General features: G+C 42.0%; 1 protein-coding gene across 1 annotated transcript; it reads right to left on the reverse strand.

Annotated features, from left to right (window-relative positions):
* Positions 1-1308: 1308 nt before the first annotated feature.
* Positions 1309-19437, reverse strand: LOC135525900 (uncharacterized). Its single transcript, XM_064953863.1, has 4 exons — positions 19190-19437; positions 10606-11058; positions 3601-5841; positions 1309-3461 (listed from the first exon to the last, which is right to left on the reverse strand). Exons 1-4 carry the CDS (start codon positions 19353-19355, stop codon positions 3142-3144), a joined length of 3180 nt encoding a protein of 1059 aa, XP_064809935.1. The 5' UTR covers positions 19356-19437; the 3' UTR covers positions 1309-3141.
* Between the last annotated feature and the right edge of the window lie 3258 nt (positions 19438-22695).

A 22695-nucleotide genomic window follows, 5' to 3' on the forward strand; every position in this document is an offset into this window, starting at 1 on the left:
TGAACGAAGCAAAGTACAGAGAGATCCTTGATGAAAACCTTCTCCAGAGCGCATAGGACCTCAGACTGGGGCGAAGGTTCACCTTCCAACAGGACAACGACACTAAGCAGACAGCACAGACAATGCAGGAGTGGCTTCGGGACAAGTCTCTGAATTTCCTTGAGTGGCCCAGCCAGAGCCCGGACTTGAACCCGATCAAACAACTCTGGAGAGACCTGAAAATAGCTTTGCATCAAACCTGACAGCGCTTGAGAGGATCTGCAGAGAAGAATGGGAGAAACTCCCCAAATACAAGTGTGCCAAGCTTGTAGTGTCATACCCAAGAAGACTCGGGGCTGTAATCACTGCCAAAGGTGCTTCAACAAAGTACTGAGTAAAGGGTCTGAAATCCTTTGTAAATGTGATATTTAAGTCTTTTAGCTTTGTCATTATGGGGTGTTGTGTGTAGATTGATGAGGGAAAAAGACAATTGAATGAATTTTACAATAAGGCTGTAATGTAACAAAATGTGGAAAAGGTCAAGGGGTCTGAAAACTTTCCGAATGCACCGTTTGCTGATGCTTCAACCATATACACATCAGCAACCACAGGTAATGAAGTCACTGCCGTCGGTTTTGGAATGGGTGGCCTGTAATAAACTGGTCCTGAACATCTCTGAATTTGGTAATGAATGGTGTGGCTGTTTAACAACTTGAAGTGACTAAATGACTTGATGTTATGTTAGATTGTAAACTGTCATGGTAAAAACATATAGATTCAGTGGTTGTAAAGATGGAGTGAGGTCTGTCCGTAATAAAGAGATGCTTTTTTTTGACACCACACTCCACAAGTCCTGCGGCCTCTAGTTTTATCTTATCTTGATTATTGTCCATTCATATGGTCAAGTGCTGCAAAGAAAGACCTAGTTAAGCTGCAGCTGGCCCAGAACAGAGCGGCACGTCTTGCTCTTCATTGTAATGAGTATTAATACTATGCATGCCAGTCTCTCTTAGCTGAGAGTGGAGGAAAAACTGACTGCCTCAAATTGTTTGCATTGTCAACTTACACAGACTTACCCCACCAGACATGCCACCAGGGGTCTTTTCACAGTCCCTAGGTCACGGACAAATTCAAGGAAACATACACTATTATACAGAGCCATGAGGGCACAGAACTCCCTTCCATCTTATATAGTGCTAGTGAACAGAAAACCTGGTTTCAAAAAACAAATAAAGCAACACCTCATGGGACAACGTCTGTGACCTAGTTGTTGTGTATATGTACTGACATGTATGTGTAACTGATATGACACACCTACTAATTCCAGGGTTTTTCTTTATTTGTAATATTTTCTACATTGTAAAATAATAGTGAAGACATAAAAACTATGAAATAACACATATGGAATCATGTAGTGAACAGAAAAGGGTTAAACAAATCTAAATATATTTGAGATTTGATATTTTAGAGAAATACGTTTTTTTTTGTGTGAATGTAACATTTATGGGATCTTTTATTTCAGCTTATGAAACACGGGACCAACACTTTACATGTTACGTTTCTATTTTTGTTCCGTGTATTTTCGCTGTTATTAAGATAACTAATGGTAAACCCATGCAGCCCTGCGACTTCAGAGCGTGCACATTCACTACATGACAGGTACAAGCACTAAATGTCAGGTAGATTGTATATTATGCATGTATGAGCCATACACTGACGCGTCAAGTCCAAAACGGGAGGTTGAAAAAATAAAAAAATACCGAGGTCTTTTTCAAGCCTCTGGAATATCTCTTTAAACAGTTTGCACTTACGACTCCACTGTATATAATTACTTCCCAAAAGGTTCAACTTCAAACAATATCATGAATGAGTACCATAGGGTCAAAATGGACGAAAAATACTCTTGGACAGAAGGATATATTTTCCGGAAAGTATAAATGTTTGACCTTTTCACACGGGAGTTCCAAATGTCCGGTTTTATGCTTGTGATGTCAGAATGCGCTCTCTGTACCAAAATGTGACTGTTACACAACAGGACAGTTAACCCCTGCTGCCTTCAAAGCACAGCACACTGTGTGCTAATGATCTATAGGCTGTTTCAATTTCAAATTATCTTCAAATGTCACTCTGAAATTAGGTGCATTCCGCCTCATTAATACACAGAATTTGCTAGCCCATTTCACTGTCGTGGGCAATTTACATTTGAGACATGTTATGCTAATGTTTAAATGAGCCAGGCAACTTCTCTCTTGGATGAGAGCCCAAGCGGTCCCCCAGTGTTTCCCCAGGTCAAGTATGCAGACATTTGTGCATCTCCAGTCAGAACAAAACTTTCCCAAACTGCATTGCCTTCAATGTTGTTTTCCTTAATAATAATTACTTTGTACACATGTGCATTTACCTTAGCATAATACAGGTTCTGTGTTATCGTTTTAACTCATTTCAACTGTAGCACAAGATATGCATGTATGGAGCAATATGTATCCTGTCTATTTCTTTATAACTGCCGATATGCAAGGTACTAATTGCATAATCTTTATGGTGTTATACTCAATTGTGCTTATGTACATTCTTCCATTAGTTCTGTAAAAAACTGCTAATCACGCCAGAGAAGTATAAGCTTGTGTTGTACCCTTTTGAAGATGCCCTCATGACCAGGCCTGTGTATTTATTTGGCCAGTTAAACATAGCTCTGTCCTGCCCCCTTGTGGAGCTATTCAGTTACTGGTGCATTTATACATGTTGTAAATGCAATTTATTATTCTTATAGCAGTGTAATGTTGTTTTATTGCTAATTCCTGATATTCTACTGTAATTACTAATCATTCATCTATATTCTTTACTTTCAGAAACAAACCATATTGAACGTAATTTGCCAACATCACTGGAAGTGGAGTTGCTGACATCTTTGTTCATGAAGAGTGAGGCTAGCTTTTGTATTCTAACAACATATTCTTTGAACATACACTTCTTTACAGTTTTACTGGAGGGGAAAAATGAAAGAAAAGACAATGACAACTGTCATTTCATTACAAACATGCCTAGCCCATAATTCAATATTCACGTAGCGGTTGAACAAAAACTGCATCCCCACCCCTAAAGTCATTGTATCATGGCAGGTCACCTTTCAATTCAGTCTGTCAGTAATTGCTGCAGATGTGCTCAATAGTGCTTGAGCGTATGGTACTCCCCAAAGCACGGCGCAACACACAGGGGTATGTCACAAGGTACACACATGTACTTAGTCAACTTCCTCTGCTTCCTCCTCCTGGTGCTGGAAAGGCAGACTTTGCAGTGCCTCCGTGTGCGACTACCTTGTGCAGCAGTTTGAGGTACTTTTGAGGGAAAATGCCGGGCATTGAGGCGTAAGGGATTGTCTGCAGCAGGACGGCCCCCAGTGGGTGGACGCCGAGGGGTGTGGTGCTCCTCCAGCAGCTCTCTCATGAGGTTCTCTCTGTACTTTTGGTAGGTAATCACCTCACCTATGGGGGTGATAAAGAGGGAGAATGAAGGAGTGGGTAGGTGAGAGATATTGTCAATATAATTGCATAATGGAACAATGTGATTTGTATGTGAACTGTATGTAACATTTCAAAAAACCTTGTTCATTAATTATCTCACCTGATAGCTGGCGGTGAACTATGTGGCCATTGAGGACAGCAGTGTCGATCAGATGGAAAAATATCTTCTTATACCACTTGGTGGTCTTCCAGGCACCTGCCACAAAGCGGTTTATCATGGCCGCCTTATTCACTGCCCCCATTTTACGGTTATAGTCAAGCACACAGTCTGGTTTGATGTTTCTCTCTCCCGTCAGGTGGTCCACCTTCCCTGTGGCCGACATGGTTGCTGTATGGACAGTGGAGAGAACATGGACGTCTCGTTTGTCATGCCACTTTACTGCCAGCTGTTCACCGTTCTCCTTGAACTCCACCTCCCCCCTCTGCATCTTCCTGCTTCCAAATGACGGCATCCCCTTCCTGTTTGATTGGACTGTGCCACAGGCCCCTGTGCTGTTGGAGAACAGATGCTGGAAGAGTGTTGGACTGCTGTACCAATTGTCCACATACAACGTGTGGCCCCTCCCGAGATGAGGAGCCAGCATGGTCATCACCACGGACCCGGACACCCCAAGCCCCTCATAATGTTGGACGTCAGTGGTGGACCCTGTGTAAACTAGAATGTCCTGGACAAATCCTGTCTTCACGTCGCACAAAAAAAAGAACTTGACCCCAAACCTGTGCCTTTTGGAGGGAATGTATTGACGGAATGCCAGCCTACCCTTCCATAACATCAAGTACTCGTCAATGCATAAGTCCTTGTATGGCATAAAGACCTGACTGAATGCTGATGTCAGGCTGGTAAGAACAGTTCTTATTTTGTGTAAGGGGTCATTTAGGTTGGCAGTAGCATTGTTGACGAAATGCAGGCATCGCTGCAGAACTAGGAAGCGATCTTGGGAAAAGAGAGTGGCAAAGAAGGGAGTTGCAAACATAGGATCCGTGCTCCAGTATTCCCTTAGAGAGTTCTTCTTCACTATTCCCATGAGAAGGACTGTTACTAGGAAGGTATACATTTCACTAATTGTGGTTGTCACCCATTTAGCGAGTTTCCCCCTCACTCCTGGCTCTCTCTTCTCCTGTAGCTCCAAGGCATAGCGATTAGTCTCCTCCACTATGTCTCCCACCAGCTTCTCTGTCAGAAACAGCTTGAAGCACTCTGCTGCAGAGGGAGTTGGCAAGGGGCTTTTTACTCCAGACTGGGACTCATCAAAGCCAACAGCAAGGCCAGGAGGGGTGAAATGGCTGGTGGCCTTCCAGCTACCACAGACCTCCAGTACTTCACCCACTGTTGGTCTGCCTCCATCACCACCAGCATCTTCAGAGGGACCTGGGACTTTGTGGATGGTCAAGGGGTCCTCAGATTCAGGGTTCTCAATGCCCATGAGGTTTGGCGGCAGCTCCTTACAGTCACTGTCAGAATCTGATTCCTCCGTTTCATACTCAGACTCATTGTCAGAATTGACAAAAATGTCCAGAATTTCCACATTTGTGAGTTGCTTGAGACTGACGCCTTTACCACAGTCAACACAGCTAAATGGCCTCTCTCCCGTGTGACTCCTCATGTGCCTGGACAGAAATGTTGTTTCTTTGAAGGTCTTGCCACAAACAGGGCAGGTGCAGGGTTTGCCACCTTGACAGAGTCGGACATGGGTCTTCAGTTCACAAGTGGAGTTGTAGCGTTTTTTGCAAAACTGACATTCGCTGAGTCTCTTCTTGGCGAGAGTCAAATGATTCTGCAAGTCAGGTTTCAGAGCAAACTTTTTACCACAGTCATGGCAGCGGTGTTTTCTTTTAGACATGTTGCTAAGTTTGGAATAATGTTCCCCCATTGATAGGTTTGGATCCAATAGTGGGCTAGGATGCAATTGTGGGCTGCTGTCAAGTCCTACTGGGTCGCAGTTTTCGGCTGAGCTGTGGCTGGAGCCATTGTTTTGATTATCTGGAGGGTCACAGGGAATTTTGAAATCATTTATGTGAGTCACGGTTACAGAAGGTGTGAGATCCACTGATTTAGTGTCACTCTCTCTGTTCTCCACAGCCTGGGTTTGGGGAAGAGTCCAGCACTGAAGTGGATCCTCCTGATCACATTCACTTTTCACACAGGGAGGAGGGAATATGGAGTCTTCGGCATCAAAGAGCTGCTCTTTCTCCTGATTGGTCCCCAGTTCCTCCTGTTCCTCTTTAATCTGTGTGGGCCCTGGGTCCTCCTGCTGCAGAATGGGGATCCACTCCTGCTCACAGCGCTGCTGCTCAGAGGGAACCTCCTCTTCAGAAACAGCAAGAGAGAGCTGCAGGGAGTCTGGATAAAAGGAGAGGAGGAGCAGAAGGTATCTATACTGAACAAAAAAATAAAATGCAATATGCAACAACTTCTAATTTCTAAGAAATCAGTCAATTTAAATAAATTAATTAGGCCCTAATCCATGGATTTCACATGACTGGGAATAGAGATATGCATTTGTTGGTTATAGATACTCTATTTTTCAAAAGTAGGGGAGAGCAGATCAGAAAACCAGTAAGTATTTAGTGTGACCACCATTTGCCTCATGCAGCGTGAAACATTTCCTTTGCGTACAGCTGGTCAGGCTGTTTATTGTGGAATGTCGTCCCCCTCCTCTTCAATAGCTTGGCAAAGTTGCTGTATATTGGCAATGTGTTGTCGTACACACAATCAATTGTTTCTAGATAGAGCGTTTCACACTTGACCAAATCACCGTCCTCAGCTAGTCAAAAGGGACCTTTATGGCTCCAATGTAGCATGAGTCTGAAGGGCATCATAAGGACGAACTATCCGGAGAATCGTCAGAGGAAGTTCTAAAAGAATAATATGCAACATTTGTCAAAAGAAAAAATGTGACAATTTTGTCCAAACAAGAGAAAGTACTGGCTACTTTTATCTATTCATGGTGAAAGTAAAAAAAATGACTTCTTAAAAGGACCTACCCAGAGGAAGTTGTCGGCACTATTTCAACATAATTTCCTGTCCTGGAGAGAAAGATGGGTAGTTATACATATTCACAAATTGTGGTTGGGAATTTCCGCGCAGAGTTGCTAAACATCAACAAAAGGGCCAGCATCCCGGAGTCGCCTCTTCACTGTTGACGTTGAGACTGGTGTTATGCGGGTACTATTTAATGAAGCTGCCCGTTGAGGACTTGTGAGGCATCGGTTTCTCAAACTAGACACTCAAATGTACTTGTCCTCTTGCTCAGTTGTGCACCGGGGCCTCCCAATCCTCTTTCTATTCTGGTTAGAGCCAGTTTGCGCTGTTCTGTGAAGGGAGTAGTACACAGCGTTGTACCAGATCTTCAGTTTCTTGGCAATTTCTCACATGGAATAGCCTTCATTTCTCAGAAAAAGAATAGACTGGCGAGTTTCAGAAGAAAGTTCTTTGTTTCTGGCCATTTTGAGCCTGTAATCGAACCCACAAATGCTGATGCTCCAGATACTCAACCTGTCTAAAGGAGGCCAGTTTTATTGCTTCTTTAAATCAGAACAACAGTTTTCAGCTGTGTTAACATAATTGCAAATGGGTTTTCTAATGATCATTCAGCCTTTTAAAAATGATCAACTTGGATTAGCTAATGCAACGTGCCATTGGAACACAGGACTGATGGTTGCTGATAATGGGCCTATGTACGACTATGTAGATATTCCATAAAAAAAATCTGCCGTTTCCAGCTACAATAGTCATGTACAACATTAACAATGTCTACACTGTATTTGATCAATTTGATGTTATTTTAATGGACACTTTTTTTGCGCTTATCTTTCAAAAACAAGGACATTTCTAAGTGACCCCAAACTTTTGAACAGTAGTGTATATATAGACCCAGTTAAAAGTTAGGACACCTACTCATTCAAGGGTTTTTCTTTATTTTTTACAACTATTTTCTACATTGTAGAATTATTATTGAAATATGAAATATGAATATGAAATCATGTAGTCACCAAAAAAGTGTTATTCAAAGTATATTTTATGTTGGAGATTCTTCCAAAGTAGCCACATTAAGGCAAAGGCCTTGATGACAGCTTTGCACACTCTTGGCATTCTCAACCAGCTTCACATGGAATGCTTTTCCAACAGTCTTGAAGAAGTTCCCACATATGCTGAGCACTTGTTGGCTGCTTTTTCTTCACTCTACAGTCCAACTCATCCCAAACCATCTCAATTGGGTTGAGATTAGTTGATTGTGGAGGCCAGATCATCTGATGCAGCACTCCATCATTCTCCTTCTTGGTCAAATAGCCCTTACACAGCCTGGAGGTGTGTTTTGGGTCATTGTCATGTTGAAAAACAAATGATAGTCCCACTAAGCGCAAACCAGATCGGATGGCGTAACGCTGCAGAATGCTGTGGTAGCCATGCTGGTTATATGTGCCTTGAATTCTAAATAAATCAGACAGTGTCACCAGCAAAGCGACATCATACCTCCTTCTCCATGCTTCACGGTGGGAACCACACATGTGGAGATCATCCGTTCACCTACTCTCCGTCTTACAAAGACTCGGCGGTTGGAGTCAAAAATCTCAAACTTGGACTCATCAGAACAAAGGACAGATGTCCATCGATCTAATGTTCATTGCTGGTGTTTCTTGGCTCAATATTTTTATTATTGGTGTCCTTTCGTAGTGGTTTCTTTGTAGCAATTCGACCATGAAGGCCTGATTCAAGTAGTCTCCTCTAAACAGTTGATGTTGAGATGTATCTGAAGCATTTATTTGGGCTGCAATTTCTGGGGTTGGTAACTCTAATGAACTTATCCTCTGCAGCAGAGGTAAATCTGGGTCTTCCTTTGATGTGGCGGTCCTCATGAGAGCCAGTTTCATCATAGCACTTGATGGTTTTTGCGACGGCAGTTGACTGACCTTCATTGACTGACCTTCATGTCTTAAAAGGTAATGATGGCCTGTCGTTTCTCTTTGCTTATTTGAGCTGTTCTTGCCATAATATGGACTTGGGTCTTCTACCAAATAGGGCTATCCTCTGTATACCCCCCCTACCTTGTTACAACCCAACTGATTGGCTCAAACGCATTAAGAAGGAAAGCAATTCCACAAATGAACTTTTGACAAGGCACAGCTGTTAATTGAAATGCATTCCAGGTGACTACCTCATGAAGCTGGTTGAGATAACGCCAAGTGTGTGCAAAGCTGTCATCAAGGCATTGATGGGTGTTCTGTGTGCAAGGAGTTTTGAATATTTGTTTTATTTCCTGTGACTTTGAAGAATCTCGTACTTTGAAGACTCTCAAATATACAATATATTTTGATTTGTTTAACACTTTTGGTGACTACATGGTTCCATACGTGTTATTTCATAGTTTTGATGTCTTCACTTATTCTACAATGTAAAAAATAGTAAAATAAAGAAAAACTCTTGAATGAGTAAGTGTGTCCAAACTTTTGACTGGTACTGTATATATAAAAATATCGATAACCATTGAAAGATAGCCGATATGCATTTTTCTACAATGTAATGGACACGGTGCAACCTTTGGTAGGTAGGCTGCTGGCAGGCTTCGGCAAATCCAAGTCAGCCTGTGCTCATGGTTCTCACAGGGGAAGTGATATAATAGACTACAATGACTTTGCTCATGATCATGCTGCAAATGACATGTAACTAAGTTCCTTGAAAGCTGTGGAACGTGTAGTGAAGCAAAACTTGAGTGGTCAAAACCATTCATCTTGGGGAGCAAGGGGAGCGTATAACACAATTATACCATTCATAAAATTAATCACATAGGTATTTTTAATACAGACCAGCTACAAAAATAATTGAAAATGGACAATTTATTCAATCGATTATGATCATTTTGGAGGTGCAATAACATGTCCTGCTGAAAAGAAGGTAGACGACATCCGCTCATCATTCACTCAGCCTATTGAGTCCACTGGTCCCACTCGCACAGAACTACACTATGCCTTGACCTCTTTCTCACCTCCCTCTCCAAATAAAATCCTGCAAGTAGTGAGGTCTGGCCGCCCGACAACCTGCCCACTCGACCCTGACACCCCATCTCCGGAGACCTTCTCCTATTCCTCAATTCCCTCGTTCCTGACCACTGGCTGAGTCCCCTCGGAGTTCAAATCACCGGGGGTCACTCCCCTCAACAAACCAAAACTTGACTCATCTGACGTCGACACTGTGAACTGTGATCAGATTCTCCTCTCCACACTGGGCGTCTCAGGCTCTCCACCCTCTCTCTATACACCAAGTCACTCAATATAAAGAGTGGTACTCAGTGATGTGTTGTGTTTTCCCTAAACATAACACTTTATTTAGGACAAAGGTAATTTCTTTGCTCCATTTTTTGCAGTTTTACTTTAGTGCCTTATTGCAAACAGGATCCACGTTTTGGAATATTTTTTATCTTCATCTTCATCTACCAATAGGTGTCCTTTGCGAGGCATTGGAAAACTTCCTTGGTCATTGTAGTGGAATCAGTGTCTGAAATTCACTGCTCGACTGAGTGACCTTACAGATAATTGTATGTGTGGGATACAGAGATGAGGTAGTGGATCAAAAATCATGTTAAAAAATATTATTGCCCAAAGAGAGTCCAAGCAACTTATGTGACTTGTTCAGTGTGGGATTTGTTTTACTCCTGAACTTATTTAGGCTTGCCATAAGAAAGGGGTTGAATACTTATTGACTAAAGACATTTCAGCTATTCATTTTTTATTAATTTGTAAAAATGTCTAAACATAAATCCACTTTGACATTATGGGGTATTGTGTCAAGGCCTGTGACAATCTCAATGTAATCCATTTATAATTCAGGCTGTAACACAACAATGTGGAAAAAGTAAAGGGGTGTGAATACTTTATGAAGGCACTGTACATCATACTTTGACTCAAACGATGACTTATTGACTTAAAATCGTTGCATAACATCATGGGTAAGCTTTGGCGATCGTCTTTCAGATTGAAAAAGTGGATTTCTACTGGTGTGGGTGTTTAACATTTTTGAAATGGTGATCACTGAATGCCTAAATGGTGATCACTGAATGCCTAAATTGAGTAGAACTGTAGTTAGATATTAGTAGGTATATATACGTACCTATTCTACATAGTTTTATCTCCGGTGTGATTCGCAGCAGTCTCCGTAGACGATCATTCTCCTCCAGGTACTCCGCTATCATTTTCTCAAATGCCCTGAAAATTTCCACAGCAGCAGATGTCTTTAAACGCTCATTTAAAAACACACGAAACGACTCTAGTTTAGACATTTTCAGTCGACTGAGAGTTGGGTATTCAGCTAGTTTGGCTTTGTGAAGTGGGTCCTCCTGATCAAGTTCACTTTTCACATAAGGAGGAGTGAATATGGAATCTTTCGTATCAAAGAGTCCTTGAAGCTGCTCTTCCTCCTGACTGGTCCTGAGTTCCTCCTGTTCCTCTTTAATCTGCGTGGGCTCTGGATCCTGCTGCCCCTGACTGGGGCTCCACTCCTGCTCACAGTGCTGCTGCTCAGAGGGAACCCCCTCTTCAGAGACAGAAAGAGAGAGCTGCAGGTCTGGAGGGAAGGAGAGGGTGAGAAGAGGTTTAAGCTATATACCACAGAATTAAATAGAACAATTATACATGTGAATTATAGCTCTCTATGACCTACATAACAGTGGCCTCGAACAAATCCCAAATTGGACAAATCACTCGCTCAACCTCATTTAGATCTACTATTGAATAATATGGCGATTGAGCAACTTGAGGAGACTAAACTCCTGGGTGTAACCCTAGATAGCAAGCTGTCATGCTCAAAACATAGACTCAATGGTTGCGAAAATGGGAAGAGGTCTGTCCATGACAGTGCGCTGCTCTGCCTTCTTGACATCTCAGTCTAGCAGACAGGACCTACAGGCCCTAGATTTGTCGCACCTGGACTACCGCCCAGCTGTGTGGTCATGTGCGGCAAAGAGGGACATACAGTACCAGTCAAAAGTTTGTTTCAATGATTTTTCTTTATGTTTACTATTTTCTACACTATGAAATAACACATATAGAATCATGCAGTAACCAAAAGTGTTAAACAAATAAGTAAAAAATAAATAAATATATATTTGAGATTCTTCAAAAGTAGCCAAACTTTGCCTTGAGGACAGCTGTGCACACTCTTGGCATTCTCTCAACCAGTTTCATGACAGTCTTGAAGGAGTTCCCACATATGCTAAGCACTTCTTGGCTGCTTTTCCTTCACTCGACGGTCCAACTCATCCCAAACCATCTCAATTGGGTTGAGGTCGGGTGATTGTGGAGGCCAGGTCATCTGATGCAGCACTCCATCACTCTCCTTCTTGGCCCTTACACAGCCTGGATGTGTGTGGGGTCATTGTCCTGTTGAAAAACAAATGATAGTCCCACTAAGCGCAAACCAGATGGGATGGCATATCACTGCAGAATGCTGTGGCCTTAAGTGTGCCTTGAATTCAAAATAAATCCCAGATAGTGTCACCAGCAACGCACCCCTACACCATCACACCTCCTCCATGCTTCACAGTGGGAACCACAAATGGAGCTCAACCGTTCACCTACTCTACGTCTAACAAAGACACAGTGGCCGGAACCAAAAATCTCAAATTTGGACTCATCAGACCAAAGGTCAGCTTTTCACCGGTCTAATGTCCATTACTCGTGTTTCTTGGCCCAAGCAAGTCTCTCCTTCCTAGTGGTGTCCTTTAGTAGTGGTTTCTTTGCAGCAATTCAACCATGAACGCCTGATTCACGTTGTCTCCTCTGAACAGTTGATGTTGCGATGTGTTTGTTACTTGAACTCAAAGCATTTATTTGGGCTGCAATTTCTGAGGCTATTAACTCAAATGAACTTATCCTCTGCAGCAGCGGTAATTCTGGGTCTTCCTTTCGTGTGGCGGTCCTCATTAGAGACAGTTTCATAAAAGCGCTTGATGGTTTTTGTGCGACTGCACTTGAAGAAACTTGAAAAGTTCCTGAAATTTTGCGAATTGACTGACCTTCATGTCTTGAAGTAATGATGGACTGTCGTTTCTCTTTGCTTATTTGAGCTGTTCTTGCCATAATATGGACTTGTACAAATAGGGCTATCTTATGTATATCAACCCTACCTTGTCACAACACAACTGATTGTCTCAAACGCATTAAGAAGGAAAGAAATGCCACTATTTAACTTTTAACAAGGCACACCTGTTAATTGAAATGCATTCCAGGTGACTACCTCATGAAGCTGGTTGAGAGAATGCCAAAAGCGTGCAAAGCTGTCATCAAAACAAAGGGTGGCTACTTTGAAGAAGCTCAAAAAAAATGTTTCGTTACTACATGATTCCATATGTGTTCTCATAGTTTTGATGTTTTCACTATTGTTCTACAATGTAGAAAATAGTAAAAATAAAGAAAGTGATGAGTAGGTGTGTCCAAACTTTTGACTGGTACTGTATGTATGACCGCTAGTGCCGGGCAATGAAGTTATCTACATCAACCCGTTACAGACAGAACGCAGCTATAGTATCATGTCGATTACGACAATGTATAACTTTTCAGACAATTTTAAAAAAGTGCTGCATCAGACAGTGGAATTCTGCTCCAGCGTAAAATGATCTGTATTTTATCTGTCCCTGACATCAAACATCGCTGATTGATGTGCTGCTGTGTTCTTTTTTTGGTATGGTAGCTAGGTGTGTTTTATTTCTACTAAATGTCTTGGTAAATCACAGTATTTAACGCTCAGCAGCTGGAGATTATTTGATTGACAATTCTGTTGCCTAGTGATGGATTTTAGTCCCGCTTCAGAAGGTTGTATTCCTTTACAGAAAAGTAAAACGTCCATATCGCCAGAGAAGGTTGTGTGTTTATTTTTTCACATTGTGTAACCTACCCTAACAGACAGAACAGCAAACATCATGCATGTCTGAAAAGCATAATCGATACAGGTCCTGTAGCCTAAAGTCATTTCATATGAGGCAAAAATGAAGAGTAAGTTACCCTGTGATTAGGTAGGATTTCTACAGTCAACAGACACACACTTGCATCATTAGTGAAGAGACAATGCAGAAAGAGCAGGCAGTCCAGCATGAGGGAGAGAGGCGCAGAAACATGTTTATATGTTTTGGTAATCTGCATCTGGCAAAGCCTTGAAAATTCACCAAGTAGCCTAAAGTTCTCCTCTTCCTCTCTGGTTTTATTTGAATTACACAACTTCCCCAGGCCTTTACAGCCTATCGGCTATAACACACAAAAAAATATATGTTTTGTGTTAAATTAACTGTGATTTAAAATTAAGTGGGGGAAAAAACAAAAAATATTTTTGGTTATTCTATTTTTCGGGTACGTATTTTTTTGTATTTTTATGTGAGACCAGGTTTCATTTTACGCGTTACAAAAGCACACTGTTTTACAATCGCATAGGCTATCAAGACTGCAGTACCCCTCATTGCAAAGTTTTTGTTCAGCCATTACAGTTACTGTTAATAAATGGCTATTAGCACTAGGTGTTATAAAATACCCGAGCTCTGAAGCAAGCTTCCAGAAAATTGGAACAGAAATGGCGCCACACCAAACTGGAAGTCTTCCGTCTAGCTTGGAAAGACAGTACCGAAGAGCCCTTACTGCTGCTCGATCATCCTATTTTTCTAACTTAATTGAGGAAAATAAGAACAATCCGAAATTCCTTTTTGATACTGTCGCAAAGCTAACTAAAAAGCAGCATTCCCCAAGAGAGGATGACTTTCACTTTAGCAGTGATAAATTCATGAACTTCTTTGAGGAAAAAATTATGATTATTAGAAAGCAAATTACAGACTCTTCTTTAAATCTGCGTATTCCTTCAAAGCTCAGTTGTCCTGAGTCTGCACAACTCTGCCTGGACCTAGGATCAAGAGAGACGCTCAAGTGTTTTAGTACTATATCTCTTGACACAATGATGAAAATAATCATGGCCTCTAAACCTTCAAGCTGCATACTGGACCCTATTCCAACTAAACTACTTGAAAGAGCTGCTTCCTGTGCTTGGCCCTCCTATGTTGAACATAATAAACGGCTCTCTATCCACCGGATGTGTACCAAACTCACTAAAAGTGGCAGTAATAAAGCCTTTCTTGAAAAAGCCAAACCTTGACCCAGAAAATATAAAAAACTAATCGGCCTATATCGAATCTTCCATTCCTGTCAAAAATCTTAGAAAAGGCTGTTGCGCAGCAACTCACTGCCTTCCTGAAGACAAACAATGTATACGAAATGCTTCAGTAGGGGTTTTAGATCCCATTATAGCACTGAGACGGCACTTGTGAAGGTGGTAAATGACATTTTAATGACATCGGACCGAGGCTCTGCATCTGTCCTCGTGCTCCTAGACCTTAGTGCTGCTTTTGATACCGTCGATCACCACATTCTTTTGGAGAGATTGGAAACCCAAATTGGGCTACACGGACAAGTTCTGGCCTGGTTTAGATCTTATCTGTCGGAAAGATATCAGTTTGTCTCTGTGAATGGTTTGTCCTCTGACAAATCAACTGTAAATTTCGGTGTTCCTCAAGGTTCCGTTTTAGGACCACTATTGTTTTCACTATATATTTTACCTCTTGGGGATGTTATTCGAAAACATAATGTTAACTTTCATTGCTATGCGGATGACACACAGCTGTACATTTCAATGAAACATGGTGAAGCCCCAAAATTGCCCTTGCTAGAAGCATGTGTTTCAGACATAAGGAAGTGGATGGCTGCAAACTTTCTACTTTGAAACTCGGACAAAACAGAGATGCTTGTTTTAGGTCCCAAGAAACAAAGAGATCTTCTGTTGAATCTGACAATTAATCTTAATGGTTGTACAGTCGTCTCAAATAAAAGTGTGAAGGACCTCGGCGTTACTCTGGACCCTGATCTCTCTTTTGAAGAACATATCAAGACCATTTCAAGGACAGCTTTTTTCCATCTACGTAACATTGCAAAAATCATAAACTTTCTGTCCAAAAATGATGCAGAAAAATTAATCCATGCTTTTGTCACTTCTAGGTTAGACTACTGCAATGCTCTACTTTCCGGCTACCCGGATAAAGCACTAAATAAACGTCAGTTAGTGCTAAATACAGCTGCTAGAATCCTGACTAGAACTAAAAAAATGGATTATATTACTCCAGTGCTAGCCTCCCTACACTGGCTTCCTGTCAAAGCAAGGGCTGATTTCAAGGTTTTACTGCTAACCTACAAAGCATTACATGGGCTTGCTCCTACCTATCTCTCTGATTTGGTCCTGCCGTACATACCTACACGTACTCTACGGTCACAAGACGCAGGCCTCCTAATTGTCCCTAGAATTTCTAAGCAAACAGCTGGAGGCAGGGCTTTCTCCTATAGAGCTCCATTTTTATGGAACGGTCTGCCTACCCATGTCAGAGATGCAAACTCGGTCTCAACCTTTAAGTCTTTACTGAAGACTCATCTCTTCAGTGGGTCATATGATTGAGTGTAGTCTGGCCCAGGAGTGGGAAGGTGAACGGAAAGGCTCTGGAGCAACGAACCACCCTTGCTGTCTCTGCCTGGCCGGTTCCCCTCTTTCCACTGGGATTCTCTGCCTCTAACCCTATTACAGGGGCTGAGTCACTGGCTTACTGGGGCTCTCTCATGCCGTCCCTGGAAGGGTGCGTCACCTGAGTGGGTTGATTCACTGATGTGGTCACCCTGTCTGGGTTGGCGCCCCCCTTGGGTTGTGCCATGGCGGAGATCTTTGCGGGCTATACTCAGCTTTGTCTCAGGATGGTAAGTTGGTGGTTGAAGATATCCCTCTAGTGGTGTGGGGGCTGTGCTTTGGCACAGTGGGTGGGGTTATATCCTTCCTGTTTGGCCCTGTCCGGGGTGTCCTCAGATGGGGCCACAGTGTCTCCTGACCCCTCCTGTCTCAGCCTCCAGTATTTATGCTGCAGTAGTTTGTGTGTCGGGGGCTGGGGTCAGTTTGTTATATCTGGAGTACTTCTCCTGTCCAATTCGGTGTCCTGTGTGAATCTAAGTGTGTGTTCTCTAATTCTCTCTCTCGGAGGACCTGAGCCCTACGACCATGCCCCAGGACTACCTGACATGATGACTCCTTGCTGTCCCCAGTCCACCTGGCCGTGCTGCTGCTCCAGTTTCAACTGTTCTGCCTTATTATTATTCGACCATGCTGGTCATTTATGAACATTTGAACATCTTGGCCATGTTCTGTTATAATCTCTACCCGGCACAGCCAGAAGAGGACTGGCCACCCCACATAGCCTGGTTCCTCTCTAGGTCTCTTCCTAGGTTTTGGCCTTTCGAGTTTTTCCTAACCACCGTGCTTCTACACCTGCATTGCTTGCTGTTTGGGGTTTTAGGCTGGGTTTCTGTACAGCACTTTGAGATATCAGCTGATGTACGAAGGGCTATATAAATCAAATCAAATGTATTTATAAGGTATTTAGGAGATAGTAATCTAGCCCTATTTTGACAGTAAAATAACAAAAATAGCCTAATTGTCATGCTAAAATTCATGACAAACACTTGTATAATTTATTTATTGAATATCTCAGTAGTGTTTTACACATCTTAATAATGCATTGTGAATGGCATTCGAATGACGTTCTAAGCTGATTATACCTATTTTTTCTATAGCGTGACACTGGCAATTTTTTGGGGAGTGCGACCAAACAATGGGCTGGTGCCATCAACTGAGGGGAAAATGTTAATCTAGAGCTCTGCACTGACAATCAGTTTGGGGGTGGGGTTGTGAGATTTTTTGGGAGGGGGGGGGCGCACCACAGACAGCTTGCTGTGCTATGGTCAGCTAATACAGGACTACTAACGGCCAATGACTTTTGGGAAGGAAAAAACAAAAAAAATCTGATTTTTCGGGGGGTGCTGCAAGACCCCTACTTCCCGCAGCTATGTTGACAATATGCTACAACATCTTTCAACCAACCATACTTGGGGATACTTTCATTCATTCTCAATTTGGAATGCACTGGTGTCTTAATTTGGATGTAATACATGTATCACTAGCCACTTTAACTATGCCACTTTGTTTACATACTCATCTCATATGTATATACTGTACTCGATACCATCTACTGTATCTTGCCTATGCTGCTCTGCACCATCACTCATTCATATCTTTATGTACATATTCTTTATCCCCTTACACTGTGTATAAGAAATTAGTTTTGGAATTGTTAGTTAGATTACTTGTTGGTTATTACTGCATTGTCGGAACTGGAAGCACAAGCATTTCTCTACACTCGCATTAACATCTGCTAACCATGTGTATGTGACAAATAAAATTTGATTTGATTTTATTAACTTTCCTGTTTCCAGTTGCAGGTGGAACTCTGATAACCAGAGAATATTCAGAAAAATATAAAAGCCCTGTTTTGCACCGAGTGTGATGTTCCCCTTGCCATTTTAGCTGCCCGACATCTCGCAATACCCAACATCTTTGCTGGGACTAGTCATTTCTAAGCTACACAGTGATGGCCACATGTAGACCAAGATCTACACATATGCAAAAGGACTTTTCTCACTTGATGAAAAGGGTGGATTTCATACTTTTCTGAACATTCTCTGGCTATCGGAGTTACACCTGCAACTGGAAACACACATTTAGAAGACATCAGTGCCTTCCAAGTTGAGAATCAATTAAGTATCTCAAAGTAAAGTTAGGTTCATTTACCACACCACCCAAGCTGCAATGCATATGCAAGTAAAAATAAATGTTTACTGGTCACACACATATTTAGCAGATGTTATTGGCTCCCAAGTGGTGCAGCGGTCTAAGGCACTGCATCTCAGTGCTTGAGGCGTCACTACAGACACCCTGGTTTGTATCCAGGCTGTATCACAACTGTCTGTGATTGGGAGTCCCATAGGGTGTCGTACAATTGGCCCAGCGTCATCCGGGTTTGGCTAGTGTAGGCAGTCATTGTAAATAAGAATTTGTTCTTTATTGACCTCGTTAAATAAAAGATTAATTAAAAATAAATAGATTTAAGTAAAGGGGTGTGTTACGTTCAATTCATTGTTTGCTACGTTTTGTGATGGTTTGTACTGAGGAACACGTTTCCCCAAAACGGTGAGCACCATTCTTTAACAACCTTTGAGGTATGTTTGCTCCCATAGGGCGGCAAGTTGTGCCCTGATCAATATGGGTGTGATCATTTCAAATCGCAAAACTCGTGCAACACACCATACACAATCGCCCTCTGGGCCACAATAATCAGTTATTCAACTCGGGTGTCATTACGCCGATTCTGTTGCAGAACGTTTCATAAACGGAAGCAAAGGTAACGAAACTGGGCGGGACCTACCTGAATTTGTCCAATTGAAACTTTCGTTTTCGTTGGGTTTTGCAACTGTTTGGACTAAATATTACGCCCAAATACCGTATTGTTTCAGTTGAATTCAACGTTAAACAATGTTCTGTTGTAATGAAAGCACCCCAGATTAAATTGCATATCGACCATTGCAGATCTAGTTATCATTTAAGCAGCCTTTAAACATGCCTGAATGCAACTGTACATTATTTAAAATCAGCTTTTCGTGACAAAACAATGTATGGTAAAAGTTACAGTCGATAACGTCTTTAAAAATTGATATAGTGGTGATCACCGTTTGCCAAAACAGTTTATCAATTGAGTAGAACTATAGCTAGCCAGTAGCTCTACCGTTATACTAACCTATTCTATATAGTTTTATCTCCGGTGTGATCCGCAGCAGTCTCCGTAGACGATCATTCTCCTCCTGGTACTCCACTACCGTTTTCTCAGCTGCCCCGAAAATCTCCACAGCAGCCACCGTTAAACGCTCATTTAAAAATACACGAAACGACTTTAGTTTAGACATGTTTCTGTAGACTGAGAGTTAGGTATTTTTCAACGAGTGTGGCTTAATCCACGAGGAAAGTGGCCATAAAAATCAGCGTCTCGTCAGCAACACTAAACAAGTACTTCCGGGTCTAAATAAAAGTCCTCGTGTAATAGTAGAAAAGTGTTGAAAAACCTATATTTATTTATTATATATAAAAAATATTTGTCTAAACATTAACAGTGATTAATGTAAGTAACATTTGCATTACTTTTTAGGTTTAAAACATGTTTTAATGTAAAATAAATGCCCCAAATGTAAAACACTGAAATGCATATTGGCTTATAGAGCAGAAATTATTCTAGGTGGCGCAGTAAAAGTATTGTTGGCAATACTCAGCAGGCGTTGTATAATGTATATATGGTGTCATTTCATGGTGCACTGAATAATACAGAGTTTTACTGGATTAATAAGGAGCGTTGCTGTTCTTTGAGTCCACCCATTCCATTAGCCACAATGTTTATTTTATTTTACTAGGCAAGTCAGTTAAGAACAGATTCTTATTTTCAATGACAGCCTAGGAACAGTGGGTTAACTGCCTGTTCAGGGGCAGAACGACAGATTTGTACCTTGTCAGCTCGGGGATATGAACTTTCAACCTTTCGGTTACTAGTCCAATGGGCTAACCACTAGGCTACCCTGCCGCCCCAATGTGAGGCATGTATGTGGAATACATTTTGGCTTACTTATAAAGAAAAAAATATTCTCAGACACCCAAGATATTGGGAACGAATACGACCACTTAGAGACAGAAAGTTGTGTTAGAGATTAATCAGCTGAGGAAATAGCAAGCTCTATGAAAACTGAATCAAATGAGCAGCATCGAAATAAGCGAGGATACACAGAAATGTGTTTTGTCAGATGAGGCAAATTTTGGAGGGTTCAGGCATACCACTCCAAAAAATGGTGTGCTTACATTGACTCGTGATGAATGGGAGAAGGACCATTTGCAGAGAAGTGGTAGGTATTTCAAAAAGTTCTTATGGTTAGGCCTAATTGCAGGAAACATAAAAGTGTCCAATTTACTGTGGAGGTTTTCAGCATTACACAAGTCAAACCCCCATGTACACATTTCTCTTGCCAAGAAAATAGGGAAGGTGTTGGCACGAGTACAGAAGGGGATTTATGCAAGAACATGTATATCAGATTCATTGAGAATACTGGTGAACGCCATGAAAGAATGCTATAATTGTCAAAAGAAGATCAATCTGCAATGATGTGATGAAGTGGTGTAACGTGCATATGTACTATGGTTCTCAGATTATTTGGTGTATTTCAGGAGCTAATATCCTGAACCCTGATCTTGCATATAAGGACATCCAGGACATACCAGGCTGTGTCTGAGGAAGGCCCGAAAAATGTCCAAAGATTGCAGCCACCCCAGCCGTGAACTGTTCTCCTGGTACCGGAGCATTGGGTCTCGGACCAGCAGGCTCGAGGACTTCTTCTATCCCCAAATCAAATCAAATGTATTTATATAGCCCTTCATACATCAGCTGATATCTCAAAGTGCTGTACAGAAACCCAGCCTAAAACCCCAAACAGCAAGCAATGCAGGTGTAGAAGCACGGTGGTTAGGAAAAACTCCCTAGAAAGGCCAAAACCTAGGAAGAAACCTAGAGAGGAACCAGGCTATGTGGGGTGGCCAGACCTCTTCTGGCTGTGCCGGGTACAGATTATAACAGAACATGGCCAAGATGTTCAAATGTTCATAAATGACCAGCATGGTCGAATAATAATAAGGCAGAATATTTGAAACTGGAGCAGCAGCACAGCCAGGTGGACTGGGGACAGCAAGGAGTCATCATGTCAGGTAGTCCTGGGGCATGGTCCTGAGGCTCAGGTCCTCCGAGAGTAAGAAAGAGAGAGAGAAGGAGAGAATTAGAGAACGCACACTTAGATTCACACAGGACACCGAATTGGACAGGAGAAGTACTCCAGATATAACAAACTGACCCCAGCCCCCGACACATAAACTACTGCAGCATAAATACTGGAGGCTGAGACAGGAGGGGTCAGGAGACACTGTGGCCCCATCCGAGGACACCCCGGACAGGGCCAAACAGGAAGAATATAACCCCACCCACTTTGCCAAAGCACAGCCCCCACACCACTAGAGGGATATCTTCAACCACCAACTTACCATCCTGAGACAAAGCTGAGTATAGCCCTCAAAGATCTCCGCCATGGCACAACCCAAGGGGGGCGCCAACCCAGACAGGATGACCACATCAGTGAATCAACCCACTCAGGTGACACACCCCTTCCAGGGACGGCATGAGAGAGCCCCAGTAAGCCAGTGACTCAGCCCCTGTAATAGGGTTAGAGGCAGAGAATCCCAGTGGAAAGAGGGGAACCGGCCAGGCAGAGACAGCAAGGGTGGTTCGTTGCTCCAGAGCCTTTCCGTTCACCTTCCCACTCCTGGGCCAGACTACACTCAATCATATGACCCACTGAAGAGATGAGTCTTCAGTAAAGACTTAAAGGTTGAGACCGAGTTTGCGTCTCTGACATGGGTAGGCAGACCCTTCCATAAAAATGGAGCTCTATAGGAGAAAGCCCTGCCTCCAGCTGTTTGCTTAGAAATTCTAGGGACAATTAGGAGGCCTGCGTCTTGTGACCGTAGCGTACGTGTAGCTCTGAGACTCTGAGACTTTTGAACAACCAAAGACTCCAGGCACTGAGACATTTAAACAGCTAGGCAATGCCCACCCTAACCCATGGTCCATCTGCACTGACTATCTGCAATTACTAAATGTATATAGCTTACTTTCTCGTGTTATTCTTATTTCTTGTCTGTTTAAAAATAACAAATCTACTTTATACTTTTTGATATTGAATACTGCATTGTTGGGAAAGAGCTAGCAAGTAAGCATTTCACTGTACTTGTGCATGTGACAATAAAACTTGAAACTAATTTAAAACTTCTGTGTAACTGTTGATGATCAATATGAATAATTAACTTCATTGTGATATTTGTTATGAATAAAGTATACTTTTGTTGGACCAAATGTACCTACATCTTTCTTGACATGTTGAATAAAGATATTGTTGTTTTATTTTTTACAAAGTATCCACCAGAAGGAATGTTGATATGACAATACAGTGCCTTCTGAAAGTATTCAGACGCCTTGACTTTTTACACATTTTGTTATGTTACAGCCTCATTCTAAAATGTATTAAATAAAATACTCAACAATTTACACACAATACCCCATAATAACAAAAAGAAAACTGTTTTTTTTATACATTTCTAGAAAATGTATAAAATAACAAAAAACAGAAATACCTTATTTACAGAAGTATTCAGACCCTCAAA

This window comes from Oncorhynchus masou, chromosome 32 (assembly GCF_036934945.1).
Source record: "Oncorhynchus masou masou isolate Uvic2021 chromosome 32, UVic_Omas_1.1, whole genome shotgun sequence".
NCBI classification, from domain to species: Eukaryota; Metazoa; Chordata; class Actinopteri; order Salmoniformes; family Salmonidae; genus Oncorhynchus; species Oncorhynchus masou.

Coding starts and splice junctions, on each gene's coding strand:
- LOC135525900 (XM_064953863.1), bottom strand. CDS start 19,355: ATGTCTAAACTAAAGTCGTTTCGTGTATTTTTAAATGAGCGTTTAACG. Junction 11,059..19,189: donor GATAAAACTATATAGAATAG/GTTAGTATAACG, acceptor CCTTCCCTCCAG/ACCTGCAGCTCTCTCTTTCT. Junction 5,842..10,605: donor GATAAAACTATGTAGAATAG/GTACGTATATAT, acceptor CCTTTTATCCAG/ACTCCCTGCAGCTCTCTCTT.